Raw genomic sequence first — 21,052 nt, forward strand, 5'->3', positions numbered from 1 at the left:
TTGAGCTGAGGTTTGCAGCCATAGGAAGTCTCTGATATGTCAGAGGCCTCCTCACGCCTTTGTGTTGAGTCATGCTCTTGCTCACTTATCTATAAAACTGCAACCTAGCTCTGAGTTGGAGTGAGACAGGTGTCCTCAGCCTAAGATACACCTGCTCTGGGCCCATCATTGAACGTGTTCCTTTGACTTATCCTGACTGGTGCCGGGGCTCATGAATAGCTATTCTGACTCAAAGTTCAATCTCATATGACAGAGTGCATTTAGATTTCACTGGTCGTTCTCAGTATTATGTTACATTCAAAGAAAGTTTCTAACAAACTATTGATACAGGGAAAATCCAGGTTTCCCCTTGGGGTTCTTAGTCTCATTAATAAAAGAACTTCAGAGTAGACTCAAACAGAAACTCAAGGACAATTTTGTTAAGGTTTAAAATAACCCCAGAGCAGGCCAGCTGTAAACTGCAGCTGCTGCCCAGAGAATGGAGGAGAGAAAGGAGAAAGCCATGCCATTTAAGATGGTATGGAAGCCAGACACATGATGGACAAGCAACCACACCATGTGGAGGGAGGCTTTAGAGAATGTGTAAGGAAGTCCAAAATGTTGGGTTAAGTCCAAAGTGCTAGGGAAAGCATGCTTAGAAAAGAGGAGGAAGAAAAGCTATGCTTTTCTGGATAACTCAAAAACAAACAAACAAAAAAAAAAACCAAGCAGACTTATGAGCTACATGACTGTAGCCTGGTAAGCTGCTACACTGGGGGCCTGAATGGGGAGAAGAAAGGGGAGAGCTGTGTGTTATTGAAGGACTAATTATTCCGCCCACTTCTTTAGCATGGCATAAGGTGAACCCACCTTCCTAAGGGTGGTCCCTAGGCCAAGAGATTGACCCTGCCTAACTGGAATGTTAGGTCTCCACCCAGGTCAGAGATTCTATTCTCTTGACCAGAAAGAGTTGTTGTTGTTGTTTAATGGACTTTTATTGTTGTTATAACACTATGGGAAAAAATGACAGAAGAAAATAGGTGAGTTTAAAAAAAATCAGTGAGACAAAAATGCTTATTATGTGGATCTGAGTACTTGGGGATCTAGGGAGAGTCATTATATAGGGACAATTGACCCTTGTTAGATCATAAAAGTCTTATTTCTTCCTGTTCAGTGTAAGGGATTAAGCTCTAAATTCTGAATGCAATAATCTGGTAACCTCAGCATGCTCACTGCTTGAGGATATCACTGCCCCTTAGAAGTGGGACTAATACCTGTGATCATATTTTACCATTTCAACAGGAGCTTTTCAAATGAAAAACATGCCATGCTGTTCATATTTATAAATGATTTGGGGACAATAAAGGACTTTCTCATTACTCTAAATTTGTAATGAAAGTATTTTAAATAAAGTTTTAAGATTAAAAAAAATTACTAGTGTGTGTCTTAGGGTTTCTATTGCTGTGATGAAACACCATGACCAAAAAGCAAGTTGGAGAGGAAAGGGTTTATTCTGCTTACACTTACATATCACTGTTCATCACCGAAGGAAGTCAGGACAGGAATTCAAACAGAGCTGGAACCTGGAAGCAGGAGCTGATGCAGAGGCCATGGAGGGGTGCTGCTTACTGGCTTGTTCCTCATGGCTTGCTCAGTCTGCCTTCTTATATAATGCAGGATCATCTGCCCAGGAATACCACCCACCATAGGCTGGGCCCTCTCCCACCAATCACTAATTAAGAAAATGCCTTTCAGGTTTGCCTACAGCCCATTTTTCCGGAGGCATTTTCTTAATTGAGGCTTCCTACTCTCAGATGACACTAGCTTGTGTCAAGTTGACATGAAACTAGCCAGCACAGTCTGTGTGGACAGAGGTAAATGCCCCTGTGCATATTTGAAGGTCACAGAACAACTTTGTGGAGTTGATTCTGTCCTTGTGACTTTATGTGGTTCCAGAGATCAAACTCCAGGCATCAGGCTTGCCTGGCAAGTGCTTTGCCATGTAAGCCCTGAAATCCTTACAAGAACGGAAGAGGGAACAAACGAATGAACGGAGAAAAAATTTAAATTACAAGTGGCTCACCTTTTATTTCTATTGGACACCACTGTGCTAGAGTGTGTATGAATGGAGAACTCAGAGAAATCAAGTTTGAGAAGGCAACCTAGGCATACCTGAGGCTAGAGAATACAGTTTTGGCCTCCTCTCGCTGGCAGCGGGAGTCACTGCCTGTTCCTGGTAGAGACAGGCTCCATCAACTCTGTGAGTGTCAAAGATCCTGCCCATTTTTCTTGAGAACTCCTCCCATCCAGAGTCCTTCTAACTCTCATCAATTCTGTCATGGCTCTGCCTCTAGGTCCACTTCCTTAGCCTCCAGTGTCTCCACTGGAGAGTCCCTGTCTGAGGAGGAGCTGGCTGAGATCCTGGAGCAGGTGGAAGAAAAGAAGAAACTCATTGCCACCATACGGAACAAACCCTGGCCCATGGCAAAGAAGCTGAGGGAGCTCAGGTGAGCGAGCTGTGGGGAGGGGGGACCTGGCCCATGGCAAAGAAGCTGAGGGAGCTCAGGTGACTGGGCTGTGGAACAAACCCTGGCTATGGTGAGGACACTGGTGGAACTCAGGTGAGTAGGCTATAGGCAATGCTTCCCATGGCACAGGAGGCTTGTCTTGTGCAGAAAAGGGGCAGGCTGTCCTCTTCTTTGCCCCGGTGGGATGGACAGGAAAGGAGATCTGCCCCTCCAGCCTCCCCACTGTAAGCATGGCACACATAGATGCATCAGAGTGCGGCAGCCTTCAAGATCTGCAGGCATCGATCTGCGCCCAACCTTCCATTGCTTACAGCCATCTCATCCCCAGGTGCAGCCATTCCCATGGCTGCCTTTCTTTCCACCCTGGAGGAGACTTGGTCCCACTTCCTGTCCATCCGTCAGTAGTCTCGCCTTCTCCTTCAAACATTTTGATTCATCCTCCCACACAGAAGCCCCTCCTTGGCCTTCCTTCAGTGATGCAACTTTCCCCAGGAGCTGGCTTCCATGGCAGGATGACCAGGGACTGCTGTGGCATGACCTTAGCACATTTCTGACCGACTCTGCCCCAGCCGCCTCAAGGTCGAGTTCTGACTGAGCTTATCTGGCTCTGATGAGGAACCCCTGAAGAGAGGTGTCACAGTTGCTATGGTCTTCTCTAGTCACCAACTCCTGCCCCTTGGTGTCTTCTGCCTAAGACACAAGGGAACACAGTCCAAGATCTGAAGTGTGGCTTTGTTTTCTGTCCGCAGCTTCAAGGCCCATCCCACACTGAGTCCCAACTGTCTCTTCAGCTGGCACATGCAGACATTGAATATGTATTCTGAACATCTGCAGATGCCTCTGGGCTGCACATATGCCACTGGAACTCTGCTAAGCATGTTGACACTCACGCATAGCTACCAAGGCTGACAGGCAGGCCCAGCACTCCTGTACCAAGGCCCTTAGGTAGTTTTCTCGTAGCCTCTGTGGGAGCACTGAAGTGATGAATCCCACCTGACTAACTGCCATGCACACACTGAGACTTGGCCTAGGGTCCCTTCTGCAGGACATCCCCCTTACCCCTTTCTGCACTCAGAGCTTTATGCTCTCGTTTGCAAAGCTGTGCCTAGTCACTATTTGCTGAGCATTCCTTAGATGCTAGGCCCTACTCTAAATGCAGTAAATGTAGCAATCCTATTTCCTCAAAACAGACCTGTGAAGCAGATACTATTTTATTCCCGTGTGTACTGATGAGGAAACTGAGTCACAGAACCACCAAGTAATTTGCCCAGTATTCCACAGCAAGTTAAGTGATCCAGTCTGGATTTGAACTCAGAAACTCTGGCTCTAGAGCCTATACTGTTAATCACTTCTCCAGAATTACCAGACGTTGTAGAATGCACCCCCTTGCCTGCTGTAGACTCTTCTAGCAGTTAAGTCTCTGTCTCAGTTACTTTTCTATTGCAATGATAAGACACCATGCAGGACCAAGGCAACTTACAAGAGAAAGTTTATCTGAGGCTCATGGTTTCAAAGGGTCAGAGTTCATGATAATGAAGCTGAGGTAGCAGGCAGCAGGTGTCCAGAGCCTCCACTGAGAGGCTCACCTCTTGAACCACAAGCAAGAGGCAGAGGGCACAGTGAGGACTGGGTGATTCATTTGAAACCCCAAAGCCTACCCCCACCCCACCCAGTGACACACCACCTCCAGCAAGGCCACACCTCCTGGTCCTTCCTAAATAGTTCCATCAGCTGGGGACCAGGTATCCAAACATATGAACCTATGAGGACCATTCTCATTCAAACCACCAAAGTCTCCAACTGCAAATGGCACTCCTAGAGTCTATATCCTCTTTTTTAGAAGCAATGCTGTGGGCCTCAGCCTCTGACACACTTATGAGGCTAGCTGACCTAAGCATATGGCTAGACACTGCCTAAGAAGGATGGCCAGGTACAAAGAACAATGATGGCAAGCAGAACAAATCCCAGTTTATGCCCTGGCCCCATCCAAGTGTTTTTGTGTTTTGACTGGATCCTTAATCACTCAAACTGATTCCCTTCTTCTAGCCTTTCAGCTTCACATTCCTCATTTTCTCCACAAATTCTAAATATCAAGTGCCCTAGACAGAATTAGTAAACAATAGTTAGCGTTATTATTAAAGTTTAAATATCTCTTGTGCCAGATACCATGCTGAGTCCTGAAAGATGAGGTTGGGGAATAAAGATGAATCAGAGAAGCACAGGGGCATCGTTGACAATGGGACAAAGCAGGAGGTGTTACTGGCATAAGAATGTCCAGTGCCCATGAGTTGAGGACATTGCTTTAATCACAGTCACGTGGTTCTTGCTTTGTCAGGCCCGAACTGGGTCTGAGAGCGTAGCATGATAGTAGAGTGCTTGCCTACTGTGAAGGTCAATTCTAGGCCCTGGGCTTCCAGGATCAATTCTCAGCAGATGGGGGATTAGCTATGGAAACAATTACTGAAAGGAAGAAAGGTTTATTTTGGCTCACAGAGGCATCAGTATATCACAGCAGAAAAGGCAGAGTTCATGATGACAGGAGCTGTATGAAATCAAAGCTGTATGAAATCCAGAGAGAGCTGGAATCAGGGACTGGCTATAACACTCAAAGCCTGCCCCACAGACCTGCTTCCACCAACAGGCTCCATGTCTCAAAGACTTTACAACTTCCCATAACAGTACCACCAGCTGAGGAACAAGCACTGAAGATGTGAACTTGTAGGTGTAGCACAAATTCTAATTAGTCTTATTAATTAAAAACCTGGAGCCAGATATCAGGATGAAAGCTGAAAGATCAGCAAAGCAGAGCAGCCAGCCACCAGTTCTTACCTCTACAAAATCCTCAGCCTAAAAGGACTGAGCTCCTTTCTCCTCCTGCCTTATATTCCTTTTCTCTGCCCAGCTGTATCACTTCCTGTCTCAACCTCCCTAGTGCTGGGATTAAAGGCATGTGTGCCTCCCAAGTACTGGGAATAAGGCTTGAGATCCCAAGTGCTGGGATCAAAGCTCTGAGCCATCACTGCCTGGCCTCTATGGTTATCTAGTGGCTAGCTCTGCACGCTGGTCTCCAGGCAAGCTTTATTTGTGAGAGCACAAACAAAATATCATCACATGTAGAGGTCATTTCAGATTCAAATATTCCCACTATAACTAAAACTCTATGGGGGATAGGATGTCTCAGCTGGTTAAGTGTTTGCCACACAAGTATCTGACAGGAACTGACTCCCAAAAGTTGTCCTCTGACCTCCACACATGCAGAGTGGCACACACATGCCCGTGTATACAAACATACAAACTTAAAAAATTAAAAACAAAAAGTTATTTTGCTTTTAGTCTACTTGACTCCTATTCTGTTTTGTTTTTCTCATCTATGGCCCAAGCCAGATGACCAAAATAACCTCCTTATTTATTTTTGGTTTTGTTGAGGCAGGGTCTTTATGTAGCTCTGGCTGTCCTGGAACTCTTTATGTAGGTTAGCTGGCCTCAAACTCACAGAGATCTGCCTGCCTCTGTCTCGGGTGCTGGGATTAAAGGCGTGCACCACCACTGCCATATGAACCTCCCTGTTTTAAAGCTGTTCATCTTCTTTACACCTGTCATGTAACAGTTTATTCGCAAATGTAACACCAAGTAGCTAAGTCTTAGAGAGCAATGACAAAATCGTGCCTATCAGTATCTAACATATGCCTGGCATTAGTGATGTTTGGGAAAGTTCAGTGGATAAAAATGTGAGGCCTCACACTTTAGATTTCTGATTTAATTCCTGTCTCTCCTCATCTCCTGCATTTTTCCCCCTGACCAGGGAAGCCCAAGCATTTGTGGAGAAGTATGAAGGAGCCTTGGGGAAAGGGAAGGGTAAACACCTCTATGCCTACAGGATGCTGCTAGCTAAGGTACGTGTGATCCTCAGACTACAAACTGTGGGAGAGCCTGCTCCACACGGGGATGGGAGGGGGGACCACCACAAACACCTGCCAGCTTGACCGTTAGTGTCAAGTGCCTCTTGGAACTCCAAATGTGAGGTCTGCTAGACCATTCTGAGTCCTCCAGGGGTGGAAACCAGCTGCCCCTTGCCAATTACTCCACACATATCTGTGGAGCTTCAATGTGGATGAGATGTGTTTCCTCTACAGTAAATAAACCCCCAGAATAAATGGTATTAAAGCACTGGTACTTACTTTGTTTTGCAGCACTCAAATCAAGGCATCTTCATTTGGTGAAAACACAGCCAAGCTGTGTGGTCATCAGGGTTATGTGAATGATAAACAGTGATGTCCCCGTGAGGGGTGGGCAGCTCTGGATAATTGAGCTCTGTCAGAACCTGCTTCAAGTGGCTAGTGTCTTATGTGGGTCTCATTGAAGTATCCTTTCCTCTTTGGAGTTGATTACCTCTGATTTAAAAGCTGTGATTCCTCATTCATTTCGTTCCCACTTGAAGCATGTTTCAGGGCTTTTGTTATGAATACTCATTTAACATCACTATAGCTCTAGCCTCCTTTTACCTTTGTTTTAAAAAATCTCTTCCACTTTGTGAGTGGACTGAGGGCCGGTGGGGATGGGAACATGAGTGATCGGGTTAGCGGGCAGAGAAGGAGAGGACTGACAGAGACTGCTGGGAAGGGGGGCATTTCGGGGTCAGGTAAAAACCTGGTGCAAGGGAATCTCACAGGAATCTACAAGGATGACCCCAGCTTAGACTCCTAGCAATAGCGGATAAGTAGCCTGAACTGACCACCTCCTGTGACCACATTGGTGCCTAGCCCAATTGTCATCAGAGAGGCTTCATCCAGCAACTAATGGAAACAGATGCAGAGACCCACAGCCAAACATTAGGCAGAGTTAGGGGAATCCTGCAGAACAGAGAGAGGAAGAATTGTAGGGGCCAGAGGGGTCAAGGACATCACAAGAAAACTCACAGAATCAGCTAACCTGGGCTCATAGGGGCTCACAGAGACTGAACCAACAACCACGGAGCCTACATAGGACTGACCTAGGCCCTCTGCATATATGTTATAGTTGTGTAGCTTGGTTCTCTTATGGGAATCCTAACAGTGGAAGCAGGGGCTGTCTCTTACTCTTTTACAGGCTTCTGGGACCCTACTCCTCATACTGGGTCACCTTGACCAGTCTTAATAACAGGGAGGTGCTTAGTCTTACTGCAACTTGATATGCCATGTTTTGTTGATACTCAAGGGAGACCTGCCCTTTCCTGAACAGAAACAGAGGAGGAGTATATTGGGGGAGGGGGAACAGAGGGAACTGGAGGGGGAGGAGCTGGGAGGAGAGGGGGAGGGGAAACTGCAGCCAGGATGTTAAATAAATAAATAAATAAATAAATAAATAAATAAATAAATAAATAAAATGAGTTTATATAAGAAAAATCTCTTCCCTTGCTTAGGATTCCACCACATTCATTCTTAAAATCACTTTGACAAATTTCAAAATGGGTCATTAAAATTTTGATTGAAATTGTAACTATTTTAACTGATACATAAAAGCACAAAAAGTATTAATGCTTTATGTATCAGATAATAATTAAATATTAACACTGTAGCATGAATGGGATAATATTTCATGTATGTATACACTGTATGTCATTTAAATTAAATAAATTAATTAACCAAATTAAAGAAATCCATCACCTCTAACATTTTCTTTATGATGAAAAGGTTCTAGTCTTTTCTTGTAGTCTTTTATGATAAACAGAACGCTGGTATGTGTAACCTCTCAGCTGTCAATCAGCACTCCAGACTTCTTGCTTCTGTCTAAGCCAGTACCCACTGACTAACCTTTCAGCATTTCTCTCTTCTTTCCAACCCTGCCCTCCCCAGCCTCGGGGAACCATCACCCTCAACACTCCTAAGTTCAATTCTTCAAGTTACACATGTGAGTGTGAAGTTATTTTAAATCCTTGGTGTGATTTGACATATGTATTCTTTACATCTAGAATACTATGTTTCTCAAGCTTTATTTTGTATCTTTCAGTAAAATTTGTCATATAGATTTTTCCATGTTTTAAGTTTATTTCTACATAGCTTATACCCTAGTTGCTTTTGTGAATGGTATAATTTTCCATTCCTATAACAGCTAGTTATTAAGGGATGTGGAAAAGTGTAGATTTGTGTATCAATTTTATATCTAGTTCTCGTGTGTGTGTGTGTGTGTGTGTGTGTGTGTGTGTGTGTGTGTGTGTGTGTTGCTGGAGATGGAGCCCAGAGCCTCAAACATGACTGGTAAGCAGTCTACACTAATCTTTGTATTCTCTTATTGATTCTATCTTCTTAATCAGTTTCATTTGATTATGTAGGTGTCTTAGGGTTACTATCTTTTCTTTTCTTTTGTTTTGTTTTTGTTTTTCTGAGACAGGGTTTCTCTGTGTAGCTTTGGTGCCTGTCCTGGATCTCACTCTGTAGACCAGGCTGGCCTCGAACTCACAGAGATCTGCCTGGCTCTGCCTCCAGAGTTCTGGGATCAAAGGTGTGCACCACCACCACCCGGCTTAGGGATAATATCTTATGGAGGCATTTTCTTGATTGAGGTTCCCGATTCTCACGTGACTTTAGCTTGTGCCAAGTTGACATAAAACTAACCAGCACAGCGGATCCCTTGTCAGCCTGACACAAACACAGTTAAGTCACATATTTTCTTTCTCATTCATCCAAAAAATTACAAAATAATAGCAACATCACATTAAAACATTTTACAAACTTTAAAAGTCAAACAATTCAAAATTTAAAATTCAGTCTCTTTAAAAATCTAAAGTCTCACATGGAAGCCTCCAGAGACATCAGGGCGGATGAAGAGGTGATGGAGAGTCAGGCGGGAAGAAGGGGAGGTTGTTCCTGTGAGGTTTCGTTCTTGTTGGGGGTTTTGCTGTTGTTGTTGCTCTTACCTTTGTTTGCTTTCTTTCGTGGGAGGGGGGATGCAATAAGGTTGGGGGGAAATATGGGGGGACGGGGGTGAACAGAACTGGGGTGCATGACGTGAAACCCCCAAAGATTCAATAAAGAAATTTAAAAAAAATCCAAAGTCTCTTTAAAAGTTCAAAATTTCTCAACTGTGAACTCCTTTAAAATCAAAAATAAGTTAAAAACTTTCTCACTTCAAGAGGGAAGAACCAGGGCACAGTCACAACCTAAACAAAGCCAAACCACCCTCCAACTGCGTAACTAACTCAGTGTCCAAGGTCTGGGATCCAATCATGAACTGAGCTCCTCCAAAGCATGGGTCACTCCTCTGGCTCCTCCGTCTACAGCCCACACAGATTGTCTCCAGCACTCAGTCCCGCTCTACTCCACGGCTGCTGCTGTTCTTGGTGCTCATCCCATGATACTGTCATCTCCAAAATGCGGGGGTCTCTTGCTGCAGCTGGGCTGCACTTTTACCAATAGCCTCTCCTGGGCTCTCTTCAGGGACTCCAGCCTGTCATACAGTGCCAAGCCTCAGCTGCTGTCCATGACCCCCTCATGCCTTCAAATCCAATACTACCCGGTGACTCTGACAGTACTGAGTTCAGCTGCCAGCACGAAGTACAACCTTGGCTGTCTCGGGAACACAGCTTCTGTGTGTTAACTCTGAGGAAACACCTCCCAGATTTCACCTCAGTGATGCTGGTCTCTTCTTAATTACCACCCATCTCTCAGACACAGCTAACCGAGATCAACTGTCTGAGTAAAGCAAAGCTTTTAATTCAGTGGTGCTAGTCTTCTGTTAATCATGGCTGATTCTTCGGTCCTAGCTGACCAGACCCACAAACTCTTAATTCAAAATATGCAATGGCCTCAAACAGTCTTTAAGTGACTCTCAAACTTGCCCCTTGGAACTTCACAAGGCAGGCCTCTCTCAACACACTTACCTTCCACAGAATAGCTCACCAAGCTTCGAACACTCAGTGGCTTTTCTAGCACAAAGTTCCAAAGTTCTTCCATAGTCTTCTCCAAATAACATGGCTAGGTCTGTCATAACAACATTCCATGATCCTAGTACCAATTTCTGTCTTAGTTAGGGTTAATATTGCTGTAATAAAATACCACCACCTGGCTCAGATATTTTAATATGGGCACTTATTGCTACAAATTTTCCTCTTAGCACTACCTTGGCTATGTCCCAGACGTTCTGATAGGATATGTTTCCATTGTCATTTGTCTCCAGATTTTTTAAATTTCCTCTCTGATTTCTTGGATGACCCACTATTCATTAAAAAATATGTCCTTTAGTCTCCAAGAAGTCTTTGTCTAGATTTCTAGTTTTATTCCACTGTGGTCTGATAGGACACGAAGAATTATCTCATTCTTTGTATTTGTTTAGATTTGATTTGTATCCTACAATATTATCAGTTTTGGAGAAGGTTCCATCTGCTGCTGAGAAAAAACATGTGTATCCCCCATCCATTAAGTAGAATGTCCTGTATATGTCTGTTAAGTCCAGTTCATTCAAAGTGTATTTAGCTCTGAAGTTTCTTGGTTTTCATTTGAAAGCTCTAACTACATATCAGAGTGGAGTATTTAAGTCCTCCACTATGATTACATCAGGGCCTAGGTGGTCTTTTATGTCTTTTAATGTTTGTTTTATGAAATTCAGGCCTCCAGTATTTGGTACATAAAAGTTTACAACTGTTAGATCTTCTGTAGGAATTGTTCCTTTTATTAATGTATAGTGTCATTTTTAATCCCTCCTAATTAGTTTTAGTTTGGGTTTGAAGTTTACTTTGTCTGATGTAAGGGTGGCTGAGCCTGTGCCTGCTTTTTTTTGTGGTTTTTCAAGACAGAGTTTCTTTGTGTGTAGTTCTGGCTGTCCTGGAACTCCCTTTGTAGACCAGGCTTGCCTGGAACTCATAGAGATCCACCTGCCTCTGCCTCCCGAGTGCTGAGATTAAAGGTGTGCACCCCCACCGCCCAGGGAGCCTGCTTCTTCATGCTTTTCATTTGCCTGCTAGTTTATGTTGCATCCTTTGGTAGTTTTGATATCTCTGCCAGCTAAGTGTGTTTCTTCAAGACAACATACATTTTAATGACAACATTTTAATCCAGCTATTGGTCTTTATCTTTTTAGTGGTGAGAGGAGGCCATGTGCATTTAAGGTTATTATAGAAGGGGGTTTGCTATTTCCTATTTCCTATAAATCTTTTAGGTGATGTTCTGGTTCACTGAGTTATCTATCTACAGACAGAAATGTGTGCGTGTGCACATGTGCATGTGTGGGTGCGTGTGTGTGTGTGTGTGTGTGTGTGTGTGTGTGTGTGTGTGTGTGTAACATATTCCTGAGATAACTCAAAAAGAGGGAAGGATATTTAGGCTCACACTCAGTTTCCTAACCCATGAGTAACCTTGTTGCTTTGGGCCTACGGATCACATAGCAAAGCAATACTGCACACCACATGTCCAGGATACAAAGAGAGAGAGAAAAGGCCAGATTTGGTGATGCTGTCTGTAATCCCAGCACATAGGAGACTGAAGCAGGAGGACCTTGAGTTCCAGGCAGCCTGGGATCCATAGCAAGACGCTGTCTCAGAAAGGGGAGTAAGGAAGAGAGAGAAGGTGGAAAAAAAGCTGGAGGGGCCCGGGCGGTGGTGGCGCACGCCTATAATCCCAGCACTCGGGAGGCAGAGGCAGGCAGATCTCTGTGAGTTCGAGGCCAGCCTGGACTACCAAGTGAGTTCCAGGAAAGGCGCAAAGCTACACAGAGAAACCCTGTCTCGAAAAACCAAAAAAAAAAGAAAAAGCTGGAGGGGAGAAGACGACTAGGTTCTCGCTGTCCACTTTGGGCAGACACCCAGTGACCTAGAGACCTCCCATTAGGCTCCATGACCTAAAATTTCTACCATCCCTCTGGAGTGCTTCTCTAGGAACAAACCTTGAGCACATGCACCTTTGGGGGACACTCTAGCTCCAAACTGTAGCACTCTAAGGGAAGGAGGAATTCTTGCCTAACTCCTTTCAGCCCAGCAAGGTCAGTGATTCCACCAGGAAAAGAATGGCAGACCTGGACTGAGATCTCTCAATGCAGTTTAGCAACACTCCGAATGAACCCAGGCTCTTGGCTCCCTGCCAAATGTGAGTCATGAGATTTCTTTTTCCTCGATTTTTGTTTTAACATGAAGAAAGCTGTATCTGAGGACCCAGAAAATGTACGCAGAATTTTAAAATTTATATCGGAATGTCCAAATGTGAGTTGTCTTCCGCACTACAGACATGCTCTGTGCTGTAACCCTGGCTTGTGCCAATGTTTCCTGTCCCCGTATACCCCCACTGCTTCTGTCCTGCTTCTCTCAACACCCTCCCCTACTGTTGCCAGGCTTCCTGCCCTCAGTATCCATGCCCCATTCCCTTCTCTGCCCCTCACCTCACCATTTCAACACACACACACACATACACACACACACACACACACACACACACACACACACACACACACACACACTGCCCTGCCTCCTTCGGCATCCCCCATGACCCAACTGTGCCCCTTGGTGCTTAAGGTCAACATGTTGGTGACTGAGGGTTTCATCTGTTTCATTTCAGAAATGGATCAAGTTTAAGAGGGACTTTCATAATTTCAAGACTCAATGTATTCCCTGGGAAATGAAGATCAAGGACATTGAAAGTCAGTGTTCTCAATATCATTGGTTTTCATTGGTTTCCTCAAAGAAGTCTCCCAAGGCTTAGATGCTGAGTATACTTGGCCTTCTGGTTAGATTAGTTCCTAGTTTCTGTTGCATCAAGGGGTAAGTGGGCATTGGATGAGTATAGGGACCAGATTCTAATCCAGATTTCTCACTTCCTGATGTGAGAGCTCAGGAGACTCAGTTACCCCACAGAGCTTCAGGTTACTTATCTGGAATAAAAAAAGGAGCCCTGGAGGTTTATTTGACAGACTGGTGTGAAAACCACTCTTACGGGCATGCCGGTTTCTTCACTGACACATGTCACTATGCCATCTCTCTCCCCCAGGTCACTTTGGTTCCTCAGTGGCATCATACTTCATCTTTCTTCGATGGATGTATGGAGTTAACCTCGTCCTTTTTGGCTTAATATTTGGTCTAGTCATCATCCCAGAGGTAAGACTAGACTTTCCTATGCCTTCAGATAGTGTTGAGGCTTCACTATAGCCGCCATCTTCAGTTATACTTTCCAAATACTCTTTTTCACTTTAACTATACTCTGTCATTCTTTGAGAAAATTTTTTTTCTTTTGAGATAAGGTATCATTATAAAGCCCAGACTGCCCTCAAACTCACAATCCCCTGCCTTATTCTTCCCAATACCTGAATTATAAGCATACACCCCAATGCACAGCTCCGTTTGAATTAAGTTTTCATGTCAATTGCCCTGGTTGTTCAGTAGAGAACAGGGAACCAACATACTTAGGGTTCTGAGTTAAGAAACCGATAACACATTTCTGCCTTTCGTCTGTACTTAAAAGGAGTAAAAAGTTAAGATCTCAGGTTTTTTTCTTCTTTTACCCTGAGGGGAAAGAAAGAGAGAAAGAGGCGAAACTGAACAAAAGGAAGTGAATTATAAGGAAAAGCGAAGTAGTTGGGAGATGAGCTCTCTGTTGACGTGGGGAACAGGGCATGCATGTATAAGTGTGTGTGCCCGTGCACATGTACAGGGGCCAGAGGAAGATATAAGATTTCCTGATCTATAACACTTTGCAATGTATTCGCTTAAGACAGCATATCAGCTGGACACAGTGGCACATGCCTTTAATCTTAGTGCTTAGGAAGGCAGAGGCAGGTGGATCTCTATGAGTTTGAAACCAGACTAGTCTACAAAACAAGCTCCAGACCAGTCAGGGCCACATAGTGAGAATCTGACTAACAAGCAGGTAGACAAACACAGACAGGTACTCTCACTGAACCTGAAGTTATGTTGGTAGCTAGCAACCTAGCGATTCTCCAATCTGCTCCCCACTCTTCCCCCCCTCCACACACACACTTAGCACTGACGTCATAGCACCTGCAACTATACTCAACTTTTTCACGGTGCTGGAGACTCTAACTCTGGTCCCCATGCTTGTGCAGCAAGTGCTCTTACCTACAGAGGCATCTCCCTAGCCCCAGTTTTGTGGAGTTTTTAAAAGCTAGATGATAGATTAAAAAGTAGTTAAGTTTCATTGTTATGACTGACTATACCTATGTATTATGTATGCTACTTTATGTGTAATGTATTTCCCAATAACAGTATAAATTAAAACCTAATAAGTAGAAACAGAAGAGCTTGGGTGACACATCCTGTAACACCAGCACTGGGGAGGTAAAGGCAGGAGGATCATTGCAAGTTCTAGGCCAGCCAGGACTACAAATCCAGACCCAGAGAGGGCTGGTGGGGGGTCAGGTGAGAGAGGGACAGGTCTGAAATTGTGAAACTGTAAATTAACAAGCAAAAGTGTGAAGTGAAATATCAAAACTGGTGCTACAAAAGCTAAGAGCAGCACCGTATGTCTCTATCTTTAGGATCCGTCAACACTTTTTGAAATTTTTACTTTAGCCAATAGATCAAAAAATTGAATATTTTATATATTTTATACTAGAACTTGTACAACTTGTCTATAAGTAATATCACCGCAGAAGCCCCCAAATCCATGTATTCGACCAAAAAGTGCTCAACTTTAAGTAAAAGACTCTGTGGAGCTAGTTACAGCCATTAATTAGACAAACATTGCTAACAAATCTCTACACTCTAACTATCTGATTTATAATGTTGACACAAGAACAATAAATCTATAACATAGCTAATAAAAATTAGCAGACTAAAAGATTTCCAAGAGGGGCCCTGTCAAGTGTAATGAACAAAATAAGATGAGGAATGGAAAGACTGTGTGGAAGGAGATATAGCCGGAGAGTTCCTCTCCAGCTCACGCCTAGCCCCTCCAGTCCCGGAGCCCACTTATGAAATAAACACACAGACTTTATATTATTTAAACTGTTTGGCCTAAAGGCTCAGGTTTTTAGCTATCTAGTTCTTACATCTTAAATTAACCCATTTCTATTAATCTATACTTTGTCACGTGGCTTGTGGCTTACTGGTACCTTACATCTTTCTTGTCCTGGCAGCAGCTGGCAGTGTCTCCCCCTCTCTGCCTTCCTGTTCTCTCCATTTTTCTCTCTCCTTGTCCCACCTATACTTCTTGCTTGACTACTGGCCAATCAGTGTTTTATTTCTACAGAGCGATATCCACAGCAAGGAGAAATTAATCCTAGTTTTTCAAAAGCCAGCCTAGGGGCTGGAGGGACGGCTCAACTGTTAAGAGCATCTACTGCTCCTCCAGAGGATTGAAGTTGGGTCACATCAGGTGGCTCCTAACCACCTGTAACTCCAGCTCCAGAGAATCTGACATCCTCTTCTGGCCACCTCAGGTGCCCCCATATACTCACACAGATACACACATAAATAAAAATTAAAATCAATATCATTTTGAAAAGCCAATCCATCCTAAAATTAATCTGTAAATTTGAGCCAATTCTTACCTTTTTCAGAAGGGTGTGAGTGAGGGTCATCTGATAGCAGGACATGGGATTTGTCAAACACATTTATGGTTACGCTTCACACTTTCTCGGCTCACCCTCTATCATCTGTCCCCATGTGAGGTGCTGATGGGCATGCCCTATGGAAGTATTCCCAGAAAGACAGTGCCTCGAGCAGAGGAAGAAAAAGCCATGGACTTCTCCGTCCTTTGGGATTTTGAGGTACGAACCATGGTGTCAACGCACTTCCATTTTGTGATTGTAGAGCTGGTGTCCTTCACTCTCAAAGTCAAATTTCAGTCCCCTCAGAAATGGAGGGATAACAGTAATTTTCTGAGGTACCCAGCCACACTGCTGCCACGGCTTTTCTTAGTCCTTCATTTCCTCCAGTGATCCCTAGGGAAGCATCTTATAAGTAAGCAGACAATGTGAATGTTGCATTTAGTTGTTGAAAAGCAATGCTTTCTTCAAATAGGACCCTTGTCTTAAACAGAACGTTTTCCCACCCCTTACATCTGCGCTGTGCTCAGCCAACCATGGCTGCCCTTGGAATGCCCTGTCTTATCTCAGCCTAGATGGTATCATCTCCCATCTCCTCTGCTACCAGAGTGAAGTTCATAAAATGTAGATTGGAGCATGTCTGTAACACGAATTTTAAAAGGTCTTATTAATAAAAACACTCCTGGAACCAGGTATTAGGGTGAATGCTGAAAGATCAGAGAAGCAGAACAAGCCTCAGCTAACCTCACCTCTCCAACTTCTCAGCCAATCCTGTTTCCTCAAACTGGAGGTCTCTGTGTCCTCATCCAAATGGATCTCAACTGAACTACTGCTAGAAGCCTAAAAGCTTCTTAACAAAGGCTCTAGTTCCTGGTCCTCACACCTTATATACCTTTCTGCTTCCTGCCATCACTTCCTGGGATTAAAGGCATATGTCACCATGCCTGGCTGTTTCCAGTGTGGCTTTGAACTCACAGAGATCTGGATAGATCTCTGCCTCCAGAATACTAGGATTAAAGATGTGTGTGCCACCATTTTCTGGCCTCTATGTCTATCCAGCGGCAGTTCTGTTCTTTGACCTCAGATAAGTTTATTAAGGTGCACAATATATTGGGGGACACGATATATCACCACGTATGTCCCTCTCCTACTTCAGCTGTCTCTTGCTTCCCATTCCCAGTGGAATTAAAGCCAGTGTTCTTCATCGAGTTTACAAGAGAACAGTGTGCCGCTGACTGCCTAAGGCCTCCCAAGTTGAGTGCCCCATATTCTGAAGTCAGGGATGTCCCTGAGCACACACAGCACACTACGGTGCCTCATACCCTGCTGATGGGCCTCTCCCTGGAATCATCCCCCTTTATCCGTCCTCACCCTCCATGCCTCTCATCTGCAGCTTCAAAGGGTCCCGAGGTCACGTAGCCTGGCAACGGTGCTGCCTACAACAAGCTGTGGGGCTGGCATCCTCCGTCCTCAGAGTCAGACTTGAGTCTCCTCAGAAATGAGGAACCCGTGTGGCAAGGTACCCAGCCACAGTGCCACCAGGGCTTTTCTTTACTTTTTTCTTACCCAGAAATCCTTGTTGAAATCTCTTACCTACCAAAAACAAACGGAATTTATTCAACAACAATCCCTGATGTTTTCAGCAAAGAAATATAAAAAGTACTAAAATCTAAATGAATACTATACCTAACTAATTTGTTTTAAAAGTTTACTCATTACTAAAGCCAAGTACATGTGAGAGTCAAAAAGAAAACAGGGACAGACAGGATGGCTTGATTTGAGGGATTGTGCCCAAATCCTGTTAAACCTGCTCTTTCCTCAAGGGAAATGGAGGAGCAGTGGATCTGGGGGAGAGGGCAGGTGGGAAGGGACTGGGAGGAGTGGAGGGAGGGAGAGGAGGCTGCTGGCAGGATGTATTGTATTAGAGAAGAATAAATTGGAAAAAAAAAAAAAAAAAAAAAAAAGCCGGTCCATCATGGCGCATGCTTTTAATCCCAGCACTCAGAAGCAGGTGGATCTCTGTGAGCTTGAGGCTAGCCTGGTCTACAAAGAGAGTTACAGAGCAGCCAGAACTGTTACCCTGTCTCAAGCAAAACAAAAACAAAACAAGAACCTAGCTATATAACACAATAGCTTGGAGCTATGCATTCTTGAGTGCATGTGCTGGGTACATATGCTCAACACATACACACACTCTGCTCCCTGAGTCTCCATGCACTTTGTTCAGTGGAAGAATAAAGAATATACAACAATAGGATAAATGGGTAGATCACTGAATCTACACTAAAAAGAAAAAGAGGAAGATATAAAAATGACAAAAGGTAGATTACTGAATCTATTATGAAAAGAAAAAATACTTTTAAAAAGGAATTACGCCTTATATACCTTTCTGCTTTCTACCACCACTCCCTGGGATTCATGCTACAATAGACAATGTGGTGATATTGTGTTCCCCAAAATATTGTGCACCCTAATAGACTTACCTGGGGTCAGAGACAGAACAGTCACAGAAAATGGTGGCACTCACACCTTTAATCCTAGCACTCCAGAGGTAGAAATCCCTCTGGATCTCTGTGAGTTCAAGGCCACATTGGAAACGGCCAGGCATGGTAACTCACGCCTTTAATCCCAGAAAGCAGCCTTTAATCCCAGGGAGTGGTGGTAGAAAGCAGAAAGGTATATAAGGCGTGAGGACCAGAAACTAGAAGCATTTGCCTGGTTAAGCTTTTAGGTTTTGAGCAGCACAGTTCAGCTGAGAGCCATTCGGATATGAGGACACAGAGGCTTCCAGTCTGAGGAAACAAGACCAGCTGAGAAGTTGGCCAGGTGAGGTTAGCTGTGGCTTGTTCTGTCTCTCTGACCATCCAGCATTTCACCCCAATACCTGGCCCGGGTTTGATTTAATTAATAAGACCATTTAAGATTCATGCTACAATAGACAATACTGTGGATGGCCTCTGGAGACGCTATGAATTGCATACTTAGGACTCTTCCTCTCTGTAGACTTGCTTTAAAACTCTGAGACAGAAATCCCTGACAGAATGGAAGTATACAATTACTTTCTCCTCTGAGATTACAAACCCAGAGACTTTGGATGTCTTTCACAGGGCTATATCAAATATTCTGCTCTCTTCTATGGCTACTACAACAACCAGAGGACCATCGGATGGCTGAGGTACAGGCTGCCCATGGCTTACTTTATGGTGGGGGTCAGCGTGTTTGGCTACAGCTTGATGATTGTCATCAGGTCGTAAGTATAAGTGTCTTGTTTGTAGGTTTTGATCTTTCTTCATTCAAACCGCTCTCCTCTGATTCTTCTGTGTGTATTTACTTTCTTGTGGATGAGAGGAAACAAACAGGCAGCTATACAAGTCTAGGGGTTCCTTGTGATACTGCTGGACAAACTAACTGACGGAGGTGACTGAAGGGACAGAGGGCTTATTTGGGCCCACAGTTCTGGGGTACAGTCCATCATGGCAGGAGTTCCAGTGGCAGGAGCATGAGGCACCTGGTCACATTGCCTCCACAATTGGAAGCAGAGTGATGATTGCCAGTCACTTGAGCTGTCACTTGTCCTTTTTTACTGTCCAGGAGCCTAGCCTGTGGAAGAGCGTCACCAGCAGTTGGCTCTTCCCAACTCTATTACCCTAACCTAGATAGCCTCTCACCAACATGTCCACAGGCTTGTCTCCTAGGCGATTCTAGATCTTGTCAACTATCAGTATGATCACACCAAGCAAATGCAGATTATGAAATATGAGTGATAAGCTAGATGATATGTGAAGCTCTGGGAAACGAGCTTTATGAAATGAAACTCCTTTAAACAAGGCAGAGAACAGCCGGCCGTGCTGAAAGTTTGAGATGTAAGTGGAAAAGGCACATATGCAAAGACCCAGAGGCAGCAGACAATTCTAGAATTCCTGTCTAGATAGCCCATCCAGTTACCCAAACTAGCAAAAGGTCACTGGAGCTTGAGAGGAAGGGTAGAACCTGATAAGGTGGCTGGAAGTTTGCAGCCTCCTCAGAAGAAAAAAAATAAATAAAAATACCAATCCTGTCATTTATAAAGATAAAATCAATAGGCCTATACTAAAAGAATTTGTGTGGCTGTGTTTAGTCATGGCTCCTTTCTGGCCCTATGTCTACCTACCTCTGTCAAGATTGACCTTTATACATTGTGCCTCTTTTTTTTTTTTTTTTTTTTTTTGCATATACGTAAGTGTATTCCCCAATCACTCTCCATCTTATTTTTTGAGATAGGAGTTCTCACTGAACCTGAAGTTTACCCATTCAGCCAGGCTGTCTGGCCAGTGAGCTGGGGATCCACCTGTCTCCACCTCCCCAACCCTGGATTTGCAGACACATGCCATACACCTGATTCTTAATTTGGGTGCTAGGGACCCCAAACTTGGGTCCTCTTGCCTATACCAAGCACTTTAACAATAAATCCATCTCCCCTAGCTTTATCTGTTCCTCTTAATTCATATTCTATGAAGAAAAATTAGTCCAGTCCATGAATGTGGCATGTTTCTGTGATGAACCAAAATACCTAGATCCTGCAGAACAGCAAGTCTAGAAGAGTCAACAGGCAACACAGAGCCAGGGAGGGCACAAACCCCCCCACTTCCTGATGGAATCCATGATTCGAATTCTGTGACTCCCACAGGACTGAGCACCAGGGAGAGGCACAAACCCCCACACTTCCTGATGGAACCCTTGACTCAAATTCTGTGACTCCTACAGGACTGAGCACCAGGGAGTACAGAGAGGCTGGGTCAGGTGGGATGAAACAGGGAGCCAACAAGGAAGGTCTGGACGCTTTCATCCAAGCTTGCTGAAGGATATATTAGCCAGACCATCCAACCAGCATCCTCAAGAGTTACTGGGCCTTGAGCCAGGCGGTGGTGGCGCACACCTGTAATCCCAGCACTTGGGAGGCAGAGGCAGGTGGATCTCTGTGAGTTCAAGGCCAGCCTGGTCTACAGAACTAGTCCAGGACAGGCTCCAAAGCTACAGAGAAACCCTGTCTCGAAAAACCAAAAAAAAAAAAAAAAAAAAAAAGGCATTACTGGGCCTTTAAAAAT

General features: G+C 44.3%; 1 protein-coding gene across 1 annotated transcript in view; it reads left to right on the forward strand.

Moving 5' to 3' along the window:
• Window positions 1-21,052, forward strand: part of Tmc2 (transmembrane channel like 2) — a 72,169-nt gene that overhangs the window by 11,388 nt on the left and 39,729 nt on the right. Inside the window, exons 3-8 of the mRNA XM_052725972.1 lie at window positions 2,334-2,486; window positions 6,310-6,400; window positions 13,025-13,106; window positions 13,454-13,560; window positions 16,092-16,190; window positions 19,076-19,218. Of these exons, the coding sequence (XP_052581932.1) occupies window positions 2,334-2,486; window positions 6,310-6,400; window positions 13,025-13,106; window positions 13,454-13,560; window positions 16,092-16,190; window positions 19,076-19,218 (675 nt within the window). The remainder of the gene's footprint in view (window positions 1-2,333; window positions 2,487-6,309; window positions 6,401-13,024; window positions 13,107-13,453; window positions 13,561-16,091; window positions 16,191-19,075; window positions 19,219-21,052) is intronic.

Source organism: Peromyscus californicus, unplaced genomic scaffold, assembly GCF_007827085.1.
Source record: "Peromyscus californicus insignis strain IS unplaced genomic scaffold, ASM782708v3 Scaffold_7__1_contigs__length_154581171, whole genome shotgun sequence".
Taxonomy (NCBI): domain Eukaryota; kingdom Metazoa; phylum Chordata; class Mammalia; order Rodentia; family Cricetidae; genus Peromyscus; species Peromyscus californicus.